The sequence below is a fragment of the Hylobates moloch genome, unplaced genomic scaffold (genome assembly GCF_009828535.3).
Source record: "Hylobates moloch isolate HMO894 unplaced genomic scaffold, HMol_V3 SCAFFOLD_14, whole genome shotgun sequence".
Classification (NCBI taxonomy): Eukaryota; Metazoa; Chordata; class Mammalia; order Primates; family Hylobatidae; genus Hylobates; species Hylobates moloch.
Genome location: NW_026652289.1, coordinates 62,689,196 through 62,713,359, shown reverse-complemented (window position 1 = coordinate 62,713,359; position 24,164 = coordinate 62,689,196). Strand labels below are relative to the sequence as shown.

The 24,164-nt window shown below is 52.0% G+C and overlaps 1 protein-coding gene across 10 annotated transcripts in view; it reads right to left on the bottom strand.

Moving 5' to 3' along the window:
• MEGF11 (multiple EGF like domains 11) overlaps positions 1 to 24,164 on the bottom strand; it is a 373,960-nt gene that overhangs the window by 197,900 nt on the left and 151,896 nt on the right. For all 10 annotated transcript variants that reach the window (XR_009209605.1, XR_009209606.1, XM_032175096.2 and 7 more), the window contains one exon: positions 585 to 677. Coding sequence is in view for 8 of the 10 variants with exons in the window: in XM_032175096.2 (XP_032030987.1) it covers positions 585 to 677 (93 nt within the window). In the remaining 2 variants the exon portion in view is untranslated. The remainder of the gene's footprint in view (positions 1 to 584; positions 678 to 24,164) is intronic.

Below are 24,164 nucleotides of genomic sequence, written 5' to 3'. Positions count from 1 at the left end.
AGCATCCACCTCACCCCAGGCTCAGTAGGAAGGCTTCCCTGGAGAAGGTGAACCGTCTACCCACAAAAATGTAGGAACACAAGGACCTGCTCCCATGAGTGTCCTGTTCTAATTTTGGGGAGAAAGAGACTTCCCAAATGTCCACCAGTCTCGCAAATCAGTTCCCCTGAGCCTCTGTGGGCACCCACAAAACTGAGCTTTTGGACTAGTGAACCTGGGGACCAGGGCTAGACGACGGCGACCTCCTCGGTGTGTGCTCCTAGGCACTGTGTCGATTTCACATCAACCATCAAAGACCATATCTAGAGGTGTTCCATCAAAAGTCAGAGTTGTCCAGATGATCCCACAATTCCCTATACATACAACACACAATGCCCCCACAGACCCCCCACAAGTCACCATCCCTCAAGTGCCACCATGTTTTAACTGCAGGTATACTTCCTCCCTGATGTTCACACAGGCTTAGGCAGCCCATCCCAAGTCGCCCCAGCACAACACAAAAAAGGTGGCATGCACACACCACAACCCACCCCCCTACCAAGTCAGAGCCAGGGGGCCTCCTGACCACCAAACCCCAGACTCACCGCTGGAGCAGTCGGGCCCTCCCCAGCCAGGCTCGCAGTGGCAGGTATCCGGGGAAACGCAGCGGCCGTGCACACACTCCTCTGTACACAGGGCTGAGGGGACATGGGGAGAGAGAGGAAGAACCAGAACAGTGAAAACCAACCATCTGGTCAAGGAGCATAACCCATTTTGTCACAACTCCCTGGTGCACAGGGATGCTCAGAACGCATCACTGGCTTGGGGGGAAAATCAAGCTACACCTGACCTGAGTTATTTAATTAACTCCAGAATGGATCCTACAAGAGTACATTTCATCCCAGCCTCATTTCCTAAAATGAAACCCAAGTTGGAGAAGCGGTAACGTCGTTGGCTTTTCGAGAACATTTCCTCCAACGTTTAACAACAGAGACTGCTGCAAACCTCAGCTCATAAATCCATACCCCTGCTCTCTTTCCCTATCTGCTTAGGAAATGACCTGTCCCTTTTATCTTCTGCTTTCCCCAGTTTCCTTCTGCAAAGGCCCCAATATGTATCAGCCTGCCTGAAAAGAAGGTCCCCTCTCACTTTTCCCCCTACCTTTCTGCCCTCCTCCCCAAATGTCCCTATTTTGGGGCTCTCAAATGTCAGCAAATCTGCAAAGTACACACATGCAGAGGAAAAAAGCAACAGCTAATTATAAGAAAGTAATTAAGAGAGACATCCACGATGATGATAATTGTAATTAGAAAGTGCCTGGCAATTTCTTATCACGCAGTTGAATGCTGCAGCCTCCTGAGGTGGGAGGTTACAGCAGCAGGCAGTTTCCCTCAACCACTCTGGTGCCGAGGCTTATTGACAGCAGTTTGAGGAAAGGAAATTATTTTTCTCTTTCTTTGACAGAATCCACATTTCCTCAAGGTCATCTTTTGCCCCTGAAAGACCTGCCCAACCATCTAAGCCATCAGTGAAGGATTACAGAAAGCCCCCATGTGCCACCTCCACCAAGTCTGAAAGCTCAGGGAATCAGCAGTTACCATCAACCCTGTCAATTCCTTAGACCAGATCTAGATGGTTTTTTGTTTTGTTTTTCCCGAAAGCAAGAGACTTCTCTCTGCCCAGTAGTACTGGCCCGGGCTAGGGGAGCAGATGGTCCCCTTTGCTGGCCTCCCACCCACTGCCTGGCCTAAATGCCCACGGGGAAGATGCTGTTGGATTAAACAACAAGGCTCATTTTATGGCTGGTGTGGTCCTCTGGCCCCTCCTAAGCACAGAAACTGACCCCGAAGCTGCTGCCTTAGCTTTGCCCAGGCCCCAGGCAAGGTAGACCCCAGAAGAGCCATTTCACATGCCCCACTGGTCAGTGGTCTGGAGTCAGCCTGTCCACTGCAAGCCTGGGATGTGGTGTGTCTGGAGATCCCTAGCACCTGGGTCCTTCTGATTGCTACAAGTAGCCTTCGGGGAGGGTTGTGGTACTTCCCCAGTGCTGGAGCCCGCTCACTTGCAGCCCTGGGAAGCGGCTAACCCAGTGCTGGAGAACCCAGTGGGCCTTGACCCCGGGGAACAGCTCCACTTAGAACCACAATGTGCTGCTCATGCGGCAGCTAGCAAGACTGTCACTCCTGCTGCTGGGGCTCCCCCTGTTCTCACTGGACTTTCCAAACAAGCTCAAATGGGTCAATGTCCCCAGGACACACCAGTGTCCATCCTCTGGCTCCCCATGGGGTGTCAGCCCCTCAGCCCAGCCAGCTCCCAGCCCTGGCCTCAGCTGCTCCCTCTCCCTCATCCCCACCCCCCACAGGCGGAGGTCCTCGCATGCTCCACAGCTGGGCCCATCTGTGTTACAGCTTGTCACATTAGCTCACTAACACCACCACTGCTTTCTGACTGCAGAGAGCAGGACCTGGATCCCTGGGGTCTCTGCGGAGGGCGGTGAAATCAAGCAGTGACTTGTGAACCTGCCGAGTGTCAGGGCTCGAAGAGACTTAAGAGAAAATCATGTCCTGGCCCTTTGTTTTATACCTGGAGAAGCTGAGACCTGAGCGTTCATGGCTCCTTGGGCAGTGTGTGGCCTCTCAGCCAGGGAGGAAGGAGCTTGGGGTGGCTCCTAGAGCTAGAGGCCTCTGAAGGTGGAGAGAGCCCAAGGCTGTGGGGACTTCACATTTTGCCCAGGCTGGACATCCTCCCCCGCCCACATGGCTCAGGGGCTGGCGATGGGGCCGTTCCAGAGGGAACAGAGAGGGGTGCTCTGACAGGCCCACAAGAGGGTCAGTGGTGACCAGAGACAGAGGGTGGAGGAGCTGCTTCAACATGCTCAGCACCACACAGGTTAGGGATAGGGTGGAGAGCAGGTAATTTGAGAAGGAAGAATACCCAATGACCTGCCTGCCCCCTGCTCCCGATCCTAGAGACCCAGCCCATCCACCTATGTCCTGTGCCTTCTCCAAGCTGGGAGGGAACAGCCTTCTGGTGCTCTGAGCAAGCTCCACACTGCACTGCCTTTTCCCTTGGTCCCTTCCCAAAGCCCCAGAGACCAGCAGGACAGTCTGCAGAGCACCGCCCCCCACACGGCAGACACAGACCTCAGCTCAGTCCTGTATCCAGCCCCTGGACCCTGGTAAGGACTCTGCTAAGGCAGCAGCTTTGGAGTCAGCTTCTGTGCTACGCATGGAGGACGGTCATCCCACAGTCCCTTAGCTTGACCCCAGGGATGCATGTGCGTCTCCCTCCTTTCCTCATCGTCCTGGTATTTTGCCTGCACTATTGGCTTGTCAAAACCTCAATCCATTCATATTACATAGGTGTTGTTTAGACAGTGTTGTTTGAAACATGAAATATTGATAGCAAATACCCGAGGCTCAGGCTGCCATATTCAGCAATTGGGCCACCGCGTGTTTGGACACCTGGTGGGGAGGGGCTGGGGGTGCTGCAGGGAGAGTCTCCTAGGGAGGATGGAGGTGGCCATCCCTGGCGCTGGGGCGGCTGACTCCTTTGCCAGCAGCCGGCAGCCCGTCTCCAGAGGCCTGGGGTTACTCAGCTGCTGCTCCTAGAGCGTGTGGGTCCCCTAAGCTCTTTTAGACCACAGACCCCCATGCCAGTGACTGCCTGGGAGGGGCTGGGTTAGGGTGCTGCCACCCTGGCCTCCTTCTTGGAAACTTACAACTCTAAACAGGGTGTTTTGTCAAGTCCCTCTTCACACTGCTGCACATCCATCTGCTGTCATGGACAGGGCACCTGGATGGGCTCTGACAGCACCAGCCGTGTGATGGGGCCAGCCACTCGCCCTCTCCTGGCCCCACCAAGAAATATGAACTGCACTCTCACCACCCTGCCTCAGTCCTGCTTCTGACCTCCCAGCATGCTAGAAGCCTTCTCAGCAAGCAGCAGGACACACAGGGGTTGAGAGCAGACTGCATCCAGAATGCCGGGTCTGGCCCAGGGATGTGCCTTAGCAGCTCTAGGCCTTGGATGAGTTACCTCCATCTCTGTGTCAGCCCCATCTGTTCAGTGGGAGACGGTGGCAGGATGGGCCTCACAGGCTGTGTGAGGACTGAATGAGTAGATCGAGTGCCCAGAGGAGGGCCTGGGGTATAGAAAATGCTGTGTGAACCTTGCTGTTGTTACTAGAGTCTCCTCCGTCCTGAGAACAGGCTCCTGGTGAGGTTCGAGCCTCTTCCATCCTCCACTCACTCCCACCCTTCATGGAGGTCCTGGACACGTGACGGGTGGTCTATAGGGAACTGCAGACAGATCCCTGGTTGGGGACAGTGCTGCTGGAGGGCAGCGCCATCTCCAGCCCTGGCAGGCAAGGACAGGGTGGTAGACAATGTGATGATCTAAGTTTAAATTCCACATCTGCCACTTACAGTTACAGGGTCATAAACAATTAACCTTCCATGCCTCAGCTTTTCCATCTGTAAAATGGGGACAATAGTATGCCTACTTTATGGGGTGCTGCAAAGATTAAATGAAATAAAACACGTAAAGTTCTTAGACCAGTGCCTGGCATGTAGGCACATAGTAAGTACTCAATAAGCATGAGATGCTATTGCCATCTCTCTCTCTCTCTCTTACACACACATACACATACACACACAGACACACACAGGCTGTGGGATGTCTAACACAGCTGACAGCTGCTGCCATTTGTTGCCACTTCCTATGCACTACCATTTTTTGAGCACCTACTATGTGCCAGGCCTTAGGACTTTCACACACACTCCCTCAGCCTCTGGCATAGGCCATCCCAGCACACGTTGAGGGAGGTAACTGTGTCGGCACTGTCTCTCCTTTGAGGATCTCCAGCTCCTGGGGGACAGAGGCTGCTTCCCACTCATCCTTTTTAAGCCCTCATGCTTTCTGGTAGACAGTAGGTGCTCAATGCTTGTCAGCCCCACACTCACCTGCCCCAGGAAAGAATACCACAGCTCATGTGAGAAAGGCATGCTTGTTTTCCCCAAGCTCAGCCTCAGAGCTCGGTCACAGAGAAGTCACCAAATCTGTGGACCTGTCCCTTGTCCCAGGCTGTTTCTGGCCCTGTGGGACCAGGGTGATCAGGGGTGTTGAGGATGGTGGTGTGAGGCTGCAGAACAAATCCAGCCTTGGGTGTCAGGCAGCCCTGATTTGTGTCTACAAGCATCTCCCTGTGATATCAATAACTCCCATCCTCTCTGGGCCCTGCAACTTCACTAGAAAATCAAGATTAAACCAGATGAGGTTTTAAGTCCCATGCAACTAAGAATCCCCTCAATCTGTCCTCCTATCCACCCCCTCCAGGACACACCTGGGTTGCTGCCATTGCTCTGGTTCCCCTTCCTGGCCCCCAAGCCCTGGCCCCTTTCTATCACAGGGACCCCTGCTTTCTTTCCTCTATTCCTTTGGAAAGGTGCTGGATAAGGAGCCAACTCTGGGTTCAGGCTCTTGTCCATAAAACAAGGGTGCCCTTAAAGACCCTTCCATGGCTGACATCCCTCGATGCTTCTCTTCTGACCTAGGACCGCACTGACTCCAGCACACCACCTCAGAGAGCTGGAAGCTTGAAACATTTCCACTGAGCTCCCTAGCCCTGGGTCACCTGGCCACCAAAGCCAGGCACAGCCTCCATCATCCAGCCCCACCAAGAAGCCAGGAAGGGTGAGGTTCCTCCAGCCACCCTGTTTGCACATGATGGAGGGTGAAAGATTTTTCCACAAGAACCCCCCATCCACAGGAGGAATAACCAGCCTTTCTCTTGGTCTCCATGGCACTCGGTGGAGGGTGGTTGCCCATTTGGTGGGATGTAGCACACTTGACCTCCTGCCATTTCTCCTTTCAGTGTTAGTCCAGACCAGTAGTGGTCTGGACCAAAAGAACCTCACACCACCATCCTCAAGACCCCTGGCCACCCTGGTCCCACAGGGCCAGAAACAGCCTGAGCCAAGAGTCAGGTCCAGAGATTTGGTGCCTTCTCTGTAACTGAGCTCTGAGTCTGAGCTCGGGGAAAAGAAGCATGTCTTTCTTGTGAGCTTTGTGAGGGTAAACCCAGGGTCTGAAACATCCCTGTTATCTCCCCATGGACCACGCATTACAGACACTCCACACGTGGCTGTTGGTGACTCCTCCCAGTGCCCATGCCTTGCAAGTGATGTTGACAAGCCAGGGAGGAGGATTGGGAGGCAGAGGGTAAGATGGGGTGGGGGACAGGAGGCTGTTCAGCCTGGAGAAGGAAGTACTAGGTGGGGGCAGGTCATGGTCCGCTGACCAGGCTGAAAGCCCGATAGAGATGTGGGAGCCATTCTGTCCCGGACAGAATAGGGACCCAAGGGAGCAAGTGACAAGGGAGCAGATATCAGCCTAACCCGAGGCAAGACTTTCTAACACCCGAATGGGTTCAGCAGTTCACAGGGCTGTTGTACAGGTAGGGAGCAGGCCACCATGATCACGCAAAGGATAGAGGACTGACATGCACGCGCGGCGGGGTGGGGGCGGGCTCACTCTGCCAATCGTGGGGGATCCAGCTGGCTGGCTATTTTTGTAAACGAAGTTCTGTTGGAACACAGCCACGCCCAGTCGTTCACATACTATCTACGGCTGCTTTTGCACTACAAGGACAGGGTTGAGTGGGTTGCCACCGAGACTGACATTTCGCAAAGTCTAAAATGTTTACTATCTGGTGCTTCATGGGGGAGGTGGCCCCCTGTGGTAGAGGGCTCCTGGTCTGGTGGGAGACAGGACTAAGGGACATGGAAGGTCTCTTCTTGCCCTTTCTCCCCTATCATTTACTTACTCCCTGGGATGACCAGATGACAAAACAAGGCCAAAAAAGGCGCTTAGAAAATACGAAATGATGCCAGTCCTACTTTCTAAAGTGGCACTATGAGTCTACCCAAAGGAGCAAGGGCTGTCAAGCTGGGAAACAGAACCTTGCAGCAGCCACGCATGCTGACTCAGCACTTTATTCCACCCCTCTTTCCTCCTGGGAGCTGGGGACAGGGAATCTGGAAGACTTAGCAAACACTCGTATTGCAATCGATGGTCTTATTCAGGTAGACACTAGGGACAGTGCGGTGAGTGCAAAAGAAGAAAAGAGGCCAAACAAGAAGTCCTTTCTTGGCCTGTCACTTGTCAGGTATTGAGTACACACAGCCGCACTGAGTCCTGGAGGTGGGGGTTAGTACCACTCCATTTATGGTTGGGAAACTGAACCACAGGAAAGGCTAAGCAACCTGTGCAAATTCACATAGCCAGCAACTCAGTGTGCTAGATCAGTATGTCTTCACCTTTTATCCATTACAGGCTTTTTAGACTTTTTTTTCCCTCATTACCCCCTCCCATGAAATTCTAGTAACACAGATACACTGGATATCTGTGCCTTGTATATAATCAGCTTCGGAACTCATTTTTGCCACTGGCAAATGCGCATGCTAGAGATTCTCCATTTGTCCTGTTCACAACGTTCTCCTTCTCCTCCACCTTTCTCTGTGCCCAGAGAAGCTGACCTGCATGGATGGCATTAACGGGCTTCCTGGCCTCTGGCTTCTGGATGGTTTTCAGTCAATGGGAAATAACAGCAGGAGATGGGAGGGCGGGCAGGAGGTGAGGCTGGGCCATGGGTGGCAGTGGTGGTGGTCCTTCTTCCCTCCAGCTAAAGGTTCCAGGGACTGCTTCCAGTCCAGGCGTGGTTGTGGCTCGCCTCAATTTCTAGCCCCGAATGCTGCACCATTTCTTCCTGGTTTTCCTTAGCCCTTCACCTGCCTTTATAAATCATTTTATTATTAAACTTTCCTCACTCATCCTCCTTAACATGCCATCTGGGCCTGGGCGCAGTGGCTCACGCCTGTAATCCCAGCACTTTGGGAGGCTGAGGCGGGCGGATCACGAGGTCAGAAGTTCAAGACTAGCCCAACCAACATGGTGAAACCCCGTCTCTACTAAAAATACAAAAATTAGCCGGACATGATGGTACATGTCTGTAATCCCAGCTATTCGGGAGGCTGAGGCAGGAGAATCGCTGGAACCCGGGAGGCGGAGGTTTCAGTGAGCCGAGATCACACCACTGCACTCCAGCCTGGGTGACACAGCGAGACTTTGTCTCAAAAAAACAACAACAAAAAAATGCCATCTGTTTCTTGGTTGGGCCTCTAACTGGTCCAGGAACCAAGCCGAGGTTTGCACCCACACGTGTGATGCCAAAAGCCTGCTCGCACAGGGTAAGATGAGTAAGTTCCAGCAGCCGATCTGTCACTGACTTGCTGTGAGAACTTAGCTCATCCCCCTCCCTCCTTGGGGGTCTGTTTGTCTGTCTGTGAAATGAAAGGGTTGGATGACAGGATCTAAATGTTCCCTCCAGCTCTGGGAGTAAAAGCCTCCATGATAACAACTGCCAACTTCTTTGGCTGACTGATTCAAGCTAAGTTGGAGAGGAATTTGTTCCACAAATGCAGGCATAGAGCTTGGCCCGGGAACAAACGTGTTCAGAGGTGCAGATGGAAGGCCAGGGCATCAGTCCTGGGGCGGCAGGTGAGCTTGCATAAGCAGGCTGCGACCCAGGACGGCGATCTTGGCACCAAGCAAAGGTGTGTGTACGTCAGACTTGGGGTCTCCTCTGCAGTCAAGCTGCTCAGATAACACTGGCCCTTCCCTAACCAAAGGTGGCCCCATCTGCGGTCCCCAGCTCATGGAAGCCCTCTGAATCAATTCGCCCTTCTATTGGCCCTCCACCCAAGATGACCCACAAGTCCCTGAGATGTCTGTGTTCATATATTTTGCCTGGAAGTTTGCAAATGGTCTTACTAGTTAATGGAACTATAAAAATTACTTACATGAAAGGGTCAGGATAAATAAAGACAACTTCCACACCCCCTGGCCAACTAGCCTGACATTCAGCTAAGATCCAAGAAGGCTGGGAGGTCAGGGAAAGGGTGGTAGCCTCCCAGAATCCTCCAGCATATCGCCTCCAGAGCCACCCCCGAACCCAGTCTCCCCAGTACTCCAAGGCACATTGATCAGTCTGCCATTAGCATTCTTGGCAAGAGGCCTCAGATCAGGCTGTCATTGGATTCAGCTTGGAAATAAAATGACCTACATCCACACGGACCCAAGTGCCAATTCTGAGGTGACATGCTTAGCATGAGTGATTCTGCCATGCCCAAGGTCACACGGCATGTGTGTACGTATTAGTGTGTGTCTGTGCCTGTAGCGGAGCTCGGGGAGTCACTAAGGGAAATTCTAAAACACTTCATCAGATGTGTACCACTCGTTCTTTACAGTTCCCAGCCCTCAGTCCCCTCCATAGCCAGGAAGAATAAAAATGGCTGGTCCTTTCCTCAGTCCATCTAGAGTTGGCTTTTAATTGCTGTGGCCACATTGGGCTCCCATATATGAAGAGACAATTATTGTTTTAACAAGCAGCACTTCCCCAGCAAGGCTAATAAGGTAGAAGGAGATTAAGGGCCAAACACCCTCCTGGGTTGCGGGACTAGGGCCTGCAGGGTGTGACCCCCACCCAACCTGGCCCAGAGCCACTCCCCCTCCCACCCCCCTGCCCATTTTTTTTTTTTTTTTTTTTTTTGATATGGAGTCTTGCTCTGGCGTGATCTCGGCTCACCGCAAACTTTGCCTCCCAGGTTCAAGTGATTCTCCTGCCTCAGCCTCCTGAGTAGCTGGGATTACAGGCACACGCCACCAAGCCCGGCTAATCTTTTGGTATTTTTAGTAGAGACAAAGTTTCACCATGTTGGCCAGGCTGGTCTCGAACTCCTGACCTCAAGTGATCCGCCCACCTCAGCCTTCCAAAGTGCCAGGATTATAGGTGTGAGCCACCGCCCAGCCTGCCACTCTCCTTTAATTTGGCGGTGCCCTTGCTGATTTGTATTCCAAGGCAGCATAGCATTAAAAGCCAAGGTCCCTGCTCTGCCACTCATTAGCTGCAGGTCCTTGAGCAACCTCTCTGGTCCTCAGTTTCCCCTTCTGTAGAATGGCTGTTGACTTGGTTATTGCACAGAGTAAATGAGTTAAGTCATGCAAAGCACCAAGTACCAGGGGTTAGTTGTAACTGTTGCTTTCTTTTTAAAATGTTGCTGTTATTAATATTCCTCTTCCCAGGACTGGGCTGGGGAGCTGGGGTACCATGGCCCCTGAGCACGCTCAGGCTCATTTCCAGCTCAGAGGATGACAGAATGGCCTGCGTTAGGCAGGGAGGGGGTGGGGAGGAAGTAGCCCTGGTAAAACTAGAGGGGCTGGGACTGGGAGTGGGGAAGGAGACACAGTCCAGGGTCAACTCACTGGTGAATGATCATCTACCAGGGCAGCACTGGGCACAGCCCTTTCCGTTTCTGGTCCTCAGAGAAGAGGAGCATGGAATGAAAGGAGGCCCCAGTCCCACCTTCAGGCCTTTTGTCTCATGGAGCGTCAATGGTTGCGCTTTGAGGGGGAGATGTGAGCTTGCACCTCAAGGTCCCCCTGGCCCCGCGCACCCTCTGCCCATTCATGCAGTACCATGTACATGTGCATTCACTCCACCAGTGTTTACCGGGCACCTCCTGTGGGCTGAGCTCTGCAGGCAGGGGTTAGAGAGAGGAGTCCAAAATATAGAGAGGGCCAGGCCTGGCCCTGCCTCCTGGTCTTCTGGGCGGTGAATCCTCCCCCTACCTGCTCCTGACCCTTCCCCTAAAGAGCAGGGGCCTGGAGTGCTGCAGGGAGAATTCTCTCTTTCCGGCACCGCATAGAGAGCTGTCCAAAGAGGGACAAGGGACGCACTCCAATTCCCACAGGCCAGGATGTAAGGTCAGAGAACGGACCAGGAGCCAGGCTGTCTGGACTCAAGCTTGGATTCTGCTACTTCCCGGTTGTAAGCCGCGGGTTACTCAGGCAAGTTATTTAACCTCCCTCAGTTTTTTTCACCTGTGAAATATGGACAATGGTCCCTTACCTCACAAATTCACTGCAAGACTAAATCATTAACACTTGTAAACTGCTGAGAACAATGCCTGACACATGGGAACCTCACTATTTTTTTTCAAAGTCATTCATTCCTCTGAGCAGTCACTGACTCCAAAAGCATTTATTAAGCACCTACTATGTGCCAGATGCTGTGCTGGGAATACCATAAGCAAATAAGTCACAGTTCCTTCTTTCGCAGGAACTGATGGCGGGAAAGGGAGACGGCACCTGAATGAGTGGGTGAGCCACTGGGTGGGTGGGTGGGTGAGCAAGCGAGCGTGTGGGTGGGTGGGTGAGTGAGTGGGTAGGTAGGTGAGTGAGCGTGCGAGCCAGTGAGTGAGTGCGTGAGCAGGCGGGTGAGTGAGCCAGTGAGTGGGTGAGCCGGCGAGCAAGGGCACTGGAACGTTACTGGTGCTGAAATCATAGCCAGTTCAGAGTGCAGGATGGGCCCTGAGAGAGTAGACACTTCTTCCACAGGTCGGGGACAGGGGAAGACGTAGGAAGAGCTTCACAGAGAAAGTGACGCTTGTCTGCGTGACTCCTTCAGCCTCCTTCATCAGGCCCTCACTTCTCCAGCCTGCCGCTCCCTGACGGCTGCCCTCTCATCTTTGGCAGTGGAACTTCAGGTTGTGAGTGAGCCCCCGCCCTCCTCACACTGGGCCTTCAAACAGCCTGGAACTCCATCCACAACCTGCATCTCCAGCTCTCCCACCACTTACTTGTGTACATTTCACATAAACTTGGATGCCACTTCCTCCAGGAAGCTTCCCCTGACTGCACTGCCCACCCCCTCCCCACAGGCTGGATGAGGTCCCCTCACTGCTCCCACAGTATCTGGTTTGCCCCATAGGCCACAGCACTGACTTCTCTCTACTACTTGTCTGTCTTCCATACCTCCATGACGGCAAGGAATGGGCTATGTCCCAGCACCTAGCATGATGCCCAGCACATGGCGGGTGTTCAATAAATATTAACACATGCTGAACAAATGAGTATCTGAATCTGCAGAGGCTCCCTCTCCCCTCTAATTGTACTATCGTGAGCCTTGCCCATCTGGCTGGAGGTGAATACATAATTAAGCTATAAGACCAGGGCAGTGCTGAGCCCCAAATCCCTAGATGGCAAAATGCTCTTTAGAAAAATTCCAGTGACTCTCCATCAAAGCCTAGGCTCTGGCCTCCCCAGTCTGAAGCCCTGGGGGCCCTCTGTCATCAAATGCCAGTGTCAGATTACAGACTCCCCTGAGTACCTCCCTTGCAACGCTACTAATCACCCCAAGGTATCAGCCTGCCTCATCTCAACATGGCTTAACTGTTAATAATTGTTTATCAATTAAAATTGTCAACCTGTCAGAACATTCCTATTGGGTTTCCACATAAAGAAATCACATCCAGCCACTGGGCCTGATAAAAGCTCCAGCGTTGCAGTCAATTCCCTTAATCGATGCTTCAGGCCCCAGATCTACTCATGGCCGGCTCCTGGTACCCCAGCCTTCCTTGCTTTGCAAAGGATTTTCTCGGCCAAGCTGTTCGAACCACCAATACTGTATTCCTGCAAGGAGCAACAGCTTTTCAACTTGTTAATGATGTTGGAGCATACGGCCTGAGTCAGCAACCCCCCGCACACCACCCAAGAAAATCTTTTTCTGGGTCTTTTTTTCCCCATTTGACAGATGCCAGGCTTTCTCCAGAAAGACACATTCCAACTGATTGATTTTTTTCTTTGGGAAATTGATCCTTACCACCTACGAGGAAAGCAAAACATGAGGCTTGTCAAGCATTTTTTTAATGCTCTGATTTAAAAACTCATCCCCTGCTTCGGCCTTGCAACTTGCCTTCCCCAAAGGAGCTGCCTCTTCTCAAGGAGACATATGACAGAGTCCCGAAGGAGATGGCACTGGGAGGATGGACAGAAGGATGGATGGTGCCCACCGCCTGCCCTCCATCGGGGAGGCTCCAGGCAGAGGGAAGTGGTTAGGCACCTGGGATTCAGGTTGGACAGACCTGGGTTTGAGTCCCAGTTCTACTGAGCCAGCTATGTTACCTAACATCACAAAGCCTTGTGTTCTCCATCTATAAAGTTGGACTAATCGCATTACCCAAATAGATGATAGTGAGGGAGAAATAAGATAACATCTGTGAAGTGTCTGGCAGAGTGGGCTCCCAGCAAGGGCCCCAGAAATCCCAACTCTTCCTGTCATCATTGGCTTTGGAGAAGGCAGCACACTTGTGAGACTCAAGCATGCTGAACTCAGGGACTTCAGCAGACTCAAAACCAAGCGTCTAGGGACAGAAGAGGCCAAGTAATAACACAGTCCCCACTTCCACCACCCCATCTAGTGCTTGCAGACCCTCTCCCTCATCTCATGCCAAGCCTCTGCCGAGATGCTTCTGCTAGCAGCAAACACAGGCACTCTGTTCCAGCCTAACTCCGTTGCATTCATGTCCTCAAGTGAAAATGGCTCTCTCCAACCCCTGGGCCTTTGTACATGCTATTCTCCCCATCCCCCACCCACCCCTCTTCCCGCCTCCTCACCTGGCTAACTCATCTCTCAGGTGTCACTTTAAATGTTCCCTACTTTAGGAAGCTGTCCCTGGCTACCTTCAATAGGTTAGATGTTCCTGACTCGTGCTCTCCTAACATCTCCCCTATCCCATCACAGGGTCACATGTCACTGTTTTTGTTTGATTGTCTTCAACACTGGCTCAGGAGCCTCTGAAAAGGGATGCTGTTTCTCTTACCATCATCCCCTCAGCACCCAGCTTGGTAGCGGCACACGGCAGAAGCTTAATAATCATTTGCTGAATGTGTCAATGAGCGAATCAATGAAGCCCCTTTCAATTATAAGCAGCTCTGATTACCACAAGCTCTTCGCTTCACTGAGCTGAAATCTGCCTCCTTGAACTTCCACGTATTGGCAGCAAGTCTGCCCTTTCCTGCTCCCCAGACACATTTCATTTTGATTCCATGTGACAAGCCTTCAGGGGATTTTTCTCTATTAGGATGAGATAGAGTGAAAGGAACCCATAGCTTCGAAGCAGGGTGTGGAAGGGACAGCGCCCACCTGTGAAGAAGTGTTCTCCCTTCAAAGTTAGCCTTTTGTCCTGGGGTCTGCAACAAGGCTGCTGCCACCATCCTGCTCCACAAAGCCCACCCTGTTTAGGAAAGCTGTCACTGCCGCATCCCCAGCAGTGAGCAGCCCGTGGTCCCACTGGTTTTAAATCTTATTCCAGTGAGAAGCTAAATCAGGAGCTACTTAGCACCACTGATTTAGCACTTTAATAAACTTAACACAAAGCGGATGTGAGAGGCCACTGTCAGTCACCCCTCCCATCCTGCCCCCACCTTCCTTCCCAGCACCTTTGCCCAGCCTGCAGGCCCCTAACTTCCCTTGCAATCTCAGGGAGTTTGTGCTTTTATGAATTGGTCCTTATCAAAACCACATCCTTTTCATGATGTCGGCTGTATTTGTTTCTCACTGAGTTGTGTTTACGAATTCCCTGCCTCCCCAGGAACTTGCACTTCTTCTTTGAAAAGACCCTTTAACACCCCTGGCCTGAGAGTCTAGAGTCCTCCACCCGTCCACGCCCCAGCTCTGTGGCTAACTCGTCATGTGGACGGGTCACACTCTTGGCCAGAACAGTGCAGGAGGGGGCAGGAGGAGACAAACTCCCAGAGTCCTTTTGCAGCCTCACATTCTGTGAGCTGGGGATGTTCAGTTCTCCCCTAACCAGAGCTTCGTGAAGTTGATTTCCATTCCCCCCAATCCAAACTACCCCCAGGGTCAAGCCCAGAGAGTTTCCTTACATGTCCAATAACTCTATTTGAACATTTAATGCTTTCCCTTTATTTTTAAATAACTTTATTTTTAAAATCACCTATCACACTGCTTCTAAGCCAGGATTCAAACCCAGGACTGTGCAGCCCCAAAGCCCGCACTCCCCCCAACTCTCACACGCGGCCTCTCTAGCAAACCCAAGCCTGTGGGGCAGCTAGATACAGAAGCAATGCTGGCCCACAGGCTGGGTGAGCAGGGAAGGCTTCCTAGCAGAGGAGGAAACCCCCAAGTGCAGTGGCATGAAGCACCTCATTGGGCAGATTGAGGTTTTGGAAACAGAACCCTGATCAGCTCTCTCCTCTGAACTCCAGTGGTCAAATTAGGGTCACCAAGGCAAAGGACATGCCATCCTCTTAGCCCGTGAGTCTTAGGGTAAGGGGAGCAGACATTCCATCCTGTCCCTCCCTGGCTCACCCTGCAGGATGCCCCTGCCCATCACCCCCTTCCCACTCTCTATCCCTCATCCGGCCCTGCAGCTATACAGAGAAACAGCTTTGCCTACCCTGGGGGCCCCTGACTTCCCTTGCAGTCCCAGGGAGTTCGTGCTTTTATGAATTTGTTGAGGTGAGGATGGGCAGGTGCTCTGTTCTCTCCTTAGCGTTTCAGCCAGGGGTCTGACTCTGTGTCTTTGGGAAGAAGCACCACCTCAATATATCTGAACTTGAGAGAATGACAAATGTGTAAGGTCATTTACTGCAGGACTGTTTACAATAGCAAAAGCCTAGAAATAACCTAGCTTTCCATACTCAAGGGAAAGGGTAAATCATGGTACAGCCACACAATGGAATAGTATGCAGCCACAAAAAGGAATCAGAAAGCTCTTCGGGTACTGAAAAAGTGTACAACACTAGAGCTAAAGTGAAAAAAAGTACAGAACAGAATTTAGAATATGTTACCATTCGTGTAAGAATGTTGAAGTATAGGGGAAGAATATATGTGTATATTTCCTTATCTATGCATAAAATATCTCCAGAAAGATGCCCCCAAACTAGTACCACACATTTCCTCCAGGAAGGGGGGGTCTAGAAGAAAGTTTATACTGCATTCCCTTTTATAACTATTAAAGTTTGAGCCAGGAGAATGTGTTGCCTGTGCAGAAAATAAATACCATTAAAACTACAAAAAAATAAGGCACATTTTCCTGAAGGCCTCTGCCAACACAGAAAAGCATCCTCTGGGAGAAGAAACATGCTAGCATCCATAAACTTATCAGTCTCAAGTGAGCATAACTGTTACTAAGGCAGAGCCCTGACGGAAGGGGAGTTGGGATTGGTGAAGAAGGTTTGTTCTGGTCAAGGGGCCAAACCTTGACCACTTCCGGAAGGTCAGTTCTGCTGCTGAGTTGGGGCCTGAGGCATCACCTCCCCAGCAATGACCTGGCCTCTGTCACACCTTGCTTAGCCCAGCCCAGGACAACAGCAGGTTCCTTGAGGCTGGCAGAGCAGGGACGGTGGCAGCTGCAGCAAGGTCCCAGTGGCTGCTGGTCTCAGCACAACATGGTGAGCCCCCATAAAGCATAACTGCACAGAGCCCCAAGATGATGTTTACTCCTGTAGCACACTCAGAGCAATATCGATCTCTTCAAATAAGATCCCTGTTTTCCCTTACTCCAACTTTCATCAACCTAATCTTGGAAGATGCCTTCTCCCTTCCTTTTCCCGTTTGTTTCCTTCTCTTCCACTACTCTTGTTTCCTCTTTCACTTTCCCTTTCTCCTCTTTCTTAATTCACAGCCCTGCTCTAAGCACCTCCCCTGGGCCAGGGCCAGGCACAGAAGCCACAAAGCTGGCCCCCTCCTCCCTCCCTCCCTCTTTTTCTCCTCTCCTGTCTTCCTCCCTCCCTTCCTTTCTTCCTGTCAGTGATGGTTCTTCATCCAAGTCTGCTCACTCTGGCTCTTTGGGGGGTTGGGGCAAAAGGAGGGAGAAAGAGATGGGGGCAGAGGCTGCAGGATGGGCCAGCTGGCCCTGTCATCTCAAGCAGAGCCCCCCAGGGGAGACGAGAGTCAGAAGGATGCAGGCAAGGGAGCTGATGGGCTCCCCGACTGGCCCAGCATCCGCTCTTGAGAAGCCACTGCAGCCCAGCAGATAGCAAGGTGCCAACACCGCGAGCATCTTTGGGTCCCGGGACTCCTTCCTCTCTCCACCCACAGTGGAGCAAATTCCCTGTTGGAGTGCCGCGCTATCCTCCCTACTGCTGCCCATCCACGTTCCCACCTTTCTTCTAGGTGCAGCCCATGCCCCTGCTCTCAACACAGCCTGCCCAGTACCACAGCTGGTCATGCAGCTGCCACTCTCCTCTGTATCACAGTTCTGGTGACATCTGGCTCCTAATTAGTCTCAAATTCCTTAAAGAGGGAAACCAGGTCTTCTTTATTTGTGCCTCACTCTCTTCCCCCAACCCTGACCTATCACCTAGCACAGTTACCTGGGGAAGACACTTGGCAGGTATTTGCAGAAAGGAAGAAGAAAAAGGATGGAGGGAAGGAAGGAAGGAAGAAAAGGAGGGAGGGACAGAGCGGGAGAGGAAGGGAGGGAGGGAGGAAATAAAGACAAAACAGATTTCTCCCTCTGAATTTTCAGAGCATAAAATAGTTGCTATTCATCTGGTGCTTTTTAATTTCTAAAGCACACTTATGTTTATCATTTAATTTGCTTTCCCAACTCCTCTAAGAAGTAGGCAAGACAGCTGTGTTATTGTCTCCACTTTAGAGATGAGAACAGTGAGGTTCAAAGACATGAAGGACTTGACCAAGGTCATCCACGCCAGATCTGGTCCAGAGCCCAGAGCTCCTGGCTGCATGCCCCTGGCACTTGGCATAGCCTCTCTCATTACCTGTGGCATTCTCTGGGCCTGACTCCTAGAGCAGCTGGCATGATTAATTGCCTCCTGGCATGTGGGGGGCTCATCTAGCGGCCTGGGCTATCAGCCACTGAAGGGCAGAGACCCCTGCCTGCCGTTCCTCCCCGTCCACAGGCACAGCCCAGAGCCTGGCATTGCATAGTGGCTGGTGGACCCTTACTGGTCACTAAGAACCTTAACCCCCGCCAGGCGCTGCAGTAGGGAACAATGGCGGGATGGGGGCCAGGGAGCCTGGACTTCATACCCTGCCCGAGATGAGCAAGCCCACAGTGCTGCTGGCTTCTCTGGTGCCTGAGAACACACATGTCTAGAAACTAGAAAGCCTGAGAGGCAGGACACTTATTTTTTTCCTGGGGGCAGAACAGTAGAGGAAAGGTGACAAGGAATTCAGCCCTTAAACACATAACTAATGTTGCTTCTTCCACCCCTGCCCCAGAGCACCTACAGAGGGCACGAATGCCACACACTCAACAAAACATTTTACCAAAGCAAAAAAACAATATCGGGCCCACAGTGGCAGCGTGTGGGTTGCCATGGAGTCTGACAAATCCTCGGACGCCAGCAGTCAGGGCTGCAGCCCACGTGCTTCCACGGCTCTCTACACACCACGTGCAAACACACCCCAAGGCCAACGCGCCACATTCTTCCAGGGCCAGAACTAGGGCCTCCCAGATGGCAAGATCACCCAACCCGGAGTCGGGAAATCTCGTGGTGTGACCCAGGTGAACTTCACTTCTCAGAGCTCCAATTTTCTCATCTGGAAAATGAGAGTGATGAAGCTTTCCTGTGCCACAGACAGCATGACATATATGTGTGCAAGTGCTTTGCAGAGAATACAGAGTGTGGTAGGAGAGTCGAGTGGCTAGACTGTGGACTCTAGAGCTGGGGTTCCTGTGTTCAAATTCCAACTCCAGCACTTATAGCTAGGCAACCAGCTAGTTACTAGGGCAACTCACTCACTGCTGGACAAGACGTTTCCCCACGTGTGTGAGAACAAGCAGCTGACAGGCACCATGGGAAAAGGCCACTCTGGCCTTGGCAAAGAGAGGAGAAAGGGTGGAAGATAACCCGAGGGTATGGCTCAGGCACCAGGGCAACCTTCTACCTGCCCAACACTTCACACTTCACAAAGCCCCCTCTTTCCCATGATCTCACTTGCTTTTCTGCTCCCGTCTCCACTTGCAGTCCAAGAGTCAGGATGATTTGTCAGACATGAACAGATGAGAATCCTAAGCAGCTCAGAGGATGAAGGTGAGTTGCCCAAGGTCACACAAAGGCAGTGTCACAGCCAGAAGCCAGTACAGCAAAGCCCGCTTTGGCCAGGCACTGTGCAAGGCACGGGGGTACCAGAATGTGCCACGGTCTTAGCTCTGGGAAAGTCACATCTAGAGAGGGAGTCAGGAGTCAATGAAGCATCATCCCAAAGCATGAGTCCCATTCCCACAAGGCAAGGGTGTGAGCCCCAAGGGAGTGAACGCAAAGTGCAATAGCCACCAGGACACAGCCCGATGGCCTGGCAGTCCCAGGGCCAAGTGTTGATATCTGCAGCCACAATGGTGCCTGCACATCCCTGAGCCCCTGCTCCAGGCTCCTGCCTGCTTTGGCTCCAGTCCAGCTGGTGATGCTGCGGCCACAGGTTCTTACTCTAGTTGGAGCCCCCAGGGGATCTGGCTGTGCCCACTTCTTCCATTCCATCCCTGCCACCTCCTCCTCCAGCCCTCTGGCCACCAGCATCTTCTAGTTGCTTAGGAACACAAAACTCTTTTCCATCTCAAGGTCTTCACCCATTCAATTTCCCCTGCCAGGAGTTCCCTCCCCACCCCCAGGCTTTACTTCTGAATCCTTCAGGTCTCAGCTCATAACCCTTCCCTGATCCCCCCAGCTTCCCATCTGAAGGAGGTCTCCCTGGTGTATTAGCTCTCAGCACCCCATGTTCTTTTCCTCCATGCCATCCATTGAAAATGTCCTCAATTTATTTGGGGATGGCTGTTAACAGCCTCTCTCACTAGGCTGTCAGTATCATGGAGACAGACACCTCATCTCTTTTGTTCACCCCCAACATCCACCTCCCAGCCCAACAATGAGCTCAGCACACAGTAAGCACTCAATACTTACTGCCCCGATAAAAAATAAGTGAAGATGTTATTTAGCCATTTGAGTGGATTTGCTGAATGGATGACTCTCTTGTCTGAAAGGATGCAGTAATTACTGTCATAGGGACACCACCAAAATAAACACCTTTCTTTTCCAGCCTCTCTGCCTCCTTGGGATTAAATGCAAGTAATATCTCGTACTTGTGTGTAACAAAGTAAAAATCTGACTCCTGTTAGATCCCACACTTTACCTTTTTTAGGTAGTAGGGAAGTGCTGTTATCCTTGGGATGATGCCCAGGGAAGGGAAGTGATTAGCCCAGCTTCACACAGACATTAACAGAAGTATGGAGAACAAAGCGGGGCTGTCACCTTCTGCCCTGATCAAGCCAGACCTGCAGCCCTTTTTACATTTAAGAGGGAGAGCCTGGGAATAATGACTTGCTGGGCTGTGAGCTCCCTGAGTGAAGGGTCATGTCTGTTTTATAAATTCCTGTCTTGTCAGCACCTAGCCAAGAGCCTGGCACATAAGAAAGAGGTGCTTGAAAATCCGTTGTGAAATCAACAAATGATGCCTGCCCTAGAAAAGAAAACATTGGCTGGGGTGGGGGCAGGGAGAAGGGAGACAGGTTTCTAAACATCTGAAAAGTTACTATGTGAAAGAGAGAAATTATTTCTGGGACCAAAATAAATACCTTTCTTTTACTAAGAACAGTCCAAACCCACATGGGCTCCCTTAGGAGACAGCGAGTTCCCTGTCAACCAAGGTAATCAAACTGAGCCTGGACAAGCATCTCTGTGGCAGCGACAGCAGCGGGGCCTCCATATTGCACAACCTGTGAGGCCCATTTACATCCAAGAGTGGAAATAGTGGCCCAGAGGCTGGGGTAGAAATTAGCATCTGAAGAGTTGCACCCAGGTTCAGACACCTGCAGGGTCCCACCTAACTCTGAGAATGTGTGATTCTCTGGTCTGCGTGCAGAGAAGGACCAGGATTCACCCCCATGTCTCCTGATTTGCAGCCCGGTCCCATGGACACGAAGCCTGGGGTTATGGATCAGAAAGTCTCAGAACTCAGTTTTGAGCCTCAGCTACTCCATTCGACTTCTGGCCTTTGTTCTCCCAATGACTTTGCTTGGGGTCAGAAAACGGAACCTCCACCCATAAATCCACCCCGATGCTCACTGTCCCCTTGGGACATCTTTCCTTTCCTCCTCCATCTGGGCACAATCTCACTCACACATCCCCAAGTCTAGCCTGAGGTGCTGGGGCAGCTGTCTCCCTGAGAGCCATCTCCCAGGTGCCCCTACCTGAGTCCTTGTGCAGAGAGAACAAGGTACAGCTAGAAGGGGCTCAGCTGGGCCCAGAGACAAAGGAGAAAAGGGAGGTGGCCGCCTGGGAACTGGGTGCCAATTCCCAGCTGCCTCTGAAGGTCATTGATGTAGCTGCCTCCCAGCCTCCCCTCTCAGTGGGTCCAATAAGAGGACTCTCAAATGGTCTCCACCCAAAGAAGAGAGAAATTCATGAAGCAGAAAGTGGGGGTGGCAGAGAGGAAGTCAAGCAGGAAAGTGATTCTGATCTCCAGCCAGCTCGGCTTTAGTGGCCAGGGGCCGTCGTCACAGGACACCAGCACAATGGGCTCGGATCCACTAGCTTGTGCCCAGGGCCGTCTCTAGGGAGGCAAACCAAAAGAAAGTGACACCCAAAGACTGAATCAGCCTTTCTGCTGCCAGAGGTTAATGAGCAAGGCTCCCTGCCTTTCTGGGGAGGTGCCATTTTGATTTCCCCAAAGCCCCTTCCTGGTAGACACTGAAATGGTCAACAAACCCTACTAACTCTTGTTAGCCCCACAGGGACATAGAGACATTCAGACTCAAACCCTGCCTTGGGGACCTTCAGGACTTCACCAAGGAGGCACAGGGGGTGAACAGGTGACATGACTTAATGCCACATAGAGCCCAGCAGGTGACTAGCAGGGGCACCCTGAGTTTGCTCTGGGCTTCCGGAGAGACCTTGGTTTCTTCTGGCTGGGAAGACGGTGGCCTTTAGGCTGTGCCTCACCCCACAAGCCAGGGAGCAAGGGGCAAGGCCAGAGCCACAGGCTGCACTCCTCCCTCCTGGGACACCCTGGTGCTGGGCTTGGGCAATCCACCCAAGGCCAACCTGCTCAGATCGGCTGTGATGTCTGGATTGTGGAGACTGTAGTTGGGATGTCCTGGTAATAGAAGGTGTGGGGTGATCGGGATGGGGGACACAGCTGGCTTCAGATCAATTTTTTTGTTTTGTTTTTGTTTTTTTGAGATGGAGTCTCACTCTGTCACCCAGGCTGGAGTGCAGTGGCACAATCTTGGCTCACTGCAACCTCTGCCTCCTGGGTTCAAGTGATTCTTCTGTCTCAGCCACCTGAGTAGCTGGGATTACAGGCGCCTGCCACCACACACACCAGCTAATTTTTGTAATTTTTAGTAGAGACGGGTTTTTGCCATGTTGGCCAGGCTGGTCTTGATCTCCTGACCTCAGGTGATCCACCCACCTTGGCCTCCTGAAATGCTGGTATTACAGGCATAAGCCACAATGCCTGGCTCAGATCAAGTTTTAAAGGTGGGAGGGGACCAGTACCCTTCATCTGTGTCAATCTCTCTCCATCTGAAGGAGCATGAAGAGAAATGTCACCTCCCCAGGGAACAAAACTACATTTTAGCAGGAGCCTTCTGGAGACCAGGAAATCACCCAGTGGCATCTCCCTAATGGGAAAATCTCTGGCTTGTCAGTGGGAGAGATATTCAGAGGTTCTGAGACATAGCAATTTGTACAATGCCTTTTTCCTCAAAAGCATACCCTCTGCTAACACCTCATTCAGAGATCTGCCTCCTTCCAGGTCTGGCACAGTTTCTAGGAAAGAGGCTTGGCTTTGGAGTCAAGCAGACCTAAGCTTGAACCCTATCTCTTCTGGTTCCCAGCTCAGTGACCTCTGGCTAGTCACCTGACTTCTCTGTGCTTCTGCTTCCTCCTCTGTGAACTGGGAATAACAGGGCCCACTGCGAAATACTTCTGTAAGAATGGAGGAAGAAAGGCCAGGCACAGTGGCTGACGCCTGCAATCCCAGCACTTTGGGAGCCCGAGGCAGGCAGGTCACCTGAGGTCAGGGGTTGGAGACCAGCCTGGCCAATATGGTGAAACCCCATCTCTACTAAAAATACAAAAATTAGCTGGGCATGATGACGCGTGCCTGTAATCCTAGCTACTCAGGAGGCTGAGGCAGGAGAATCGCTTGAACCTGGGAGGCAGAGACTGCAGTGAGCCGAGATCGTGCCATTGCACTCCAGCCTGGGTGACAGAACGAGATTCTGTCTCAAAAAAAAAAAAAAGGAATGGAGGAAGAGCACCCCTCGTGGGGCCTGGCACTCCACGGGCCCCACTACGTGACTCCTCTCTGTGCCCCTGGATATGCAGCACTTGCTCTGGGAGGCCACCAATAACCACAGGAAAAGAGTTTTATCACTGGGATGAAGACACGCTGGAATATACCCATCATTCCAACCAGCTGGGGAGGCAGGGAAGGGAGAGGACCATTTGGGGAAAAGGGTATTAATGGTTCTAGCCAACAGAAGTCCCTCATCACCTTTAATTCTCCCAGAGGAAGCCTGTCCAGGTTGAGTTATCTTCTGTGGGAAGGAAAATTGGCTCTGGCCCTTTTAACCTAACACGGATCATAGAGCAGAGAAAATATAACAGCCCCAAACCACTAAGCACTCTTCAGCTAGATTTTCCCAGCCCTACCAGAGGCAAACAGAGGCTGCAGCTAAAGGAATGACATGTATACCTTCTGGAGGAAGTGGAAGGCCCACCTGCCAGGCAAAGACAGTGGGGATCCTCAGGGAGCTGGCAGGGCACCTGTCCATGTGACCTCAGAGGCAGGCCCTGCCTAGGGCAGACAGATTCAAGAGGTGGCTGCCGAGTCAGGGTTTCTGAGGATGGATAGCCATGCAGTGGGTCAGCACTCAGAGCATGGGGACATTTCATCTCTCCATCATCGACCCACTTGACTGCTGTGCTGGTAAGTTGCTGCAACATATGCATGAAAATTGCAAGTCTCGTAATTCACCCAGATGGTGGAAGTTCCCAAATTGTTCCTTCTCAAGAGACAGCTGTTCCACCGCTGGGCCATATGGCTCCCTTTGCTCCGTACTCTGCTCTGGGAATTAAACCACTTGCCATGAGCAACTGCACAGATCTTAGAACCATCTCTTGTTTTTAGCAGGTAATTAAGATCTCCAACAGAGGCGTCCACATTGTACCATGCATGGTTTGTACACATGTCAGAAGCTGTGTTTTAAAACTCCATTAAGGTAAATACAGGAAGCTGGTGGGTGAGGCATGCCGGCTTTGCTTCCTACTCAGGGGTAATGTCTACCATC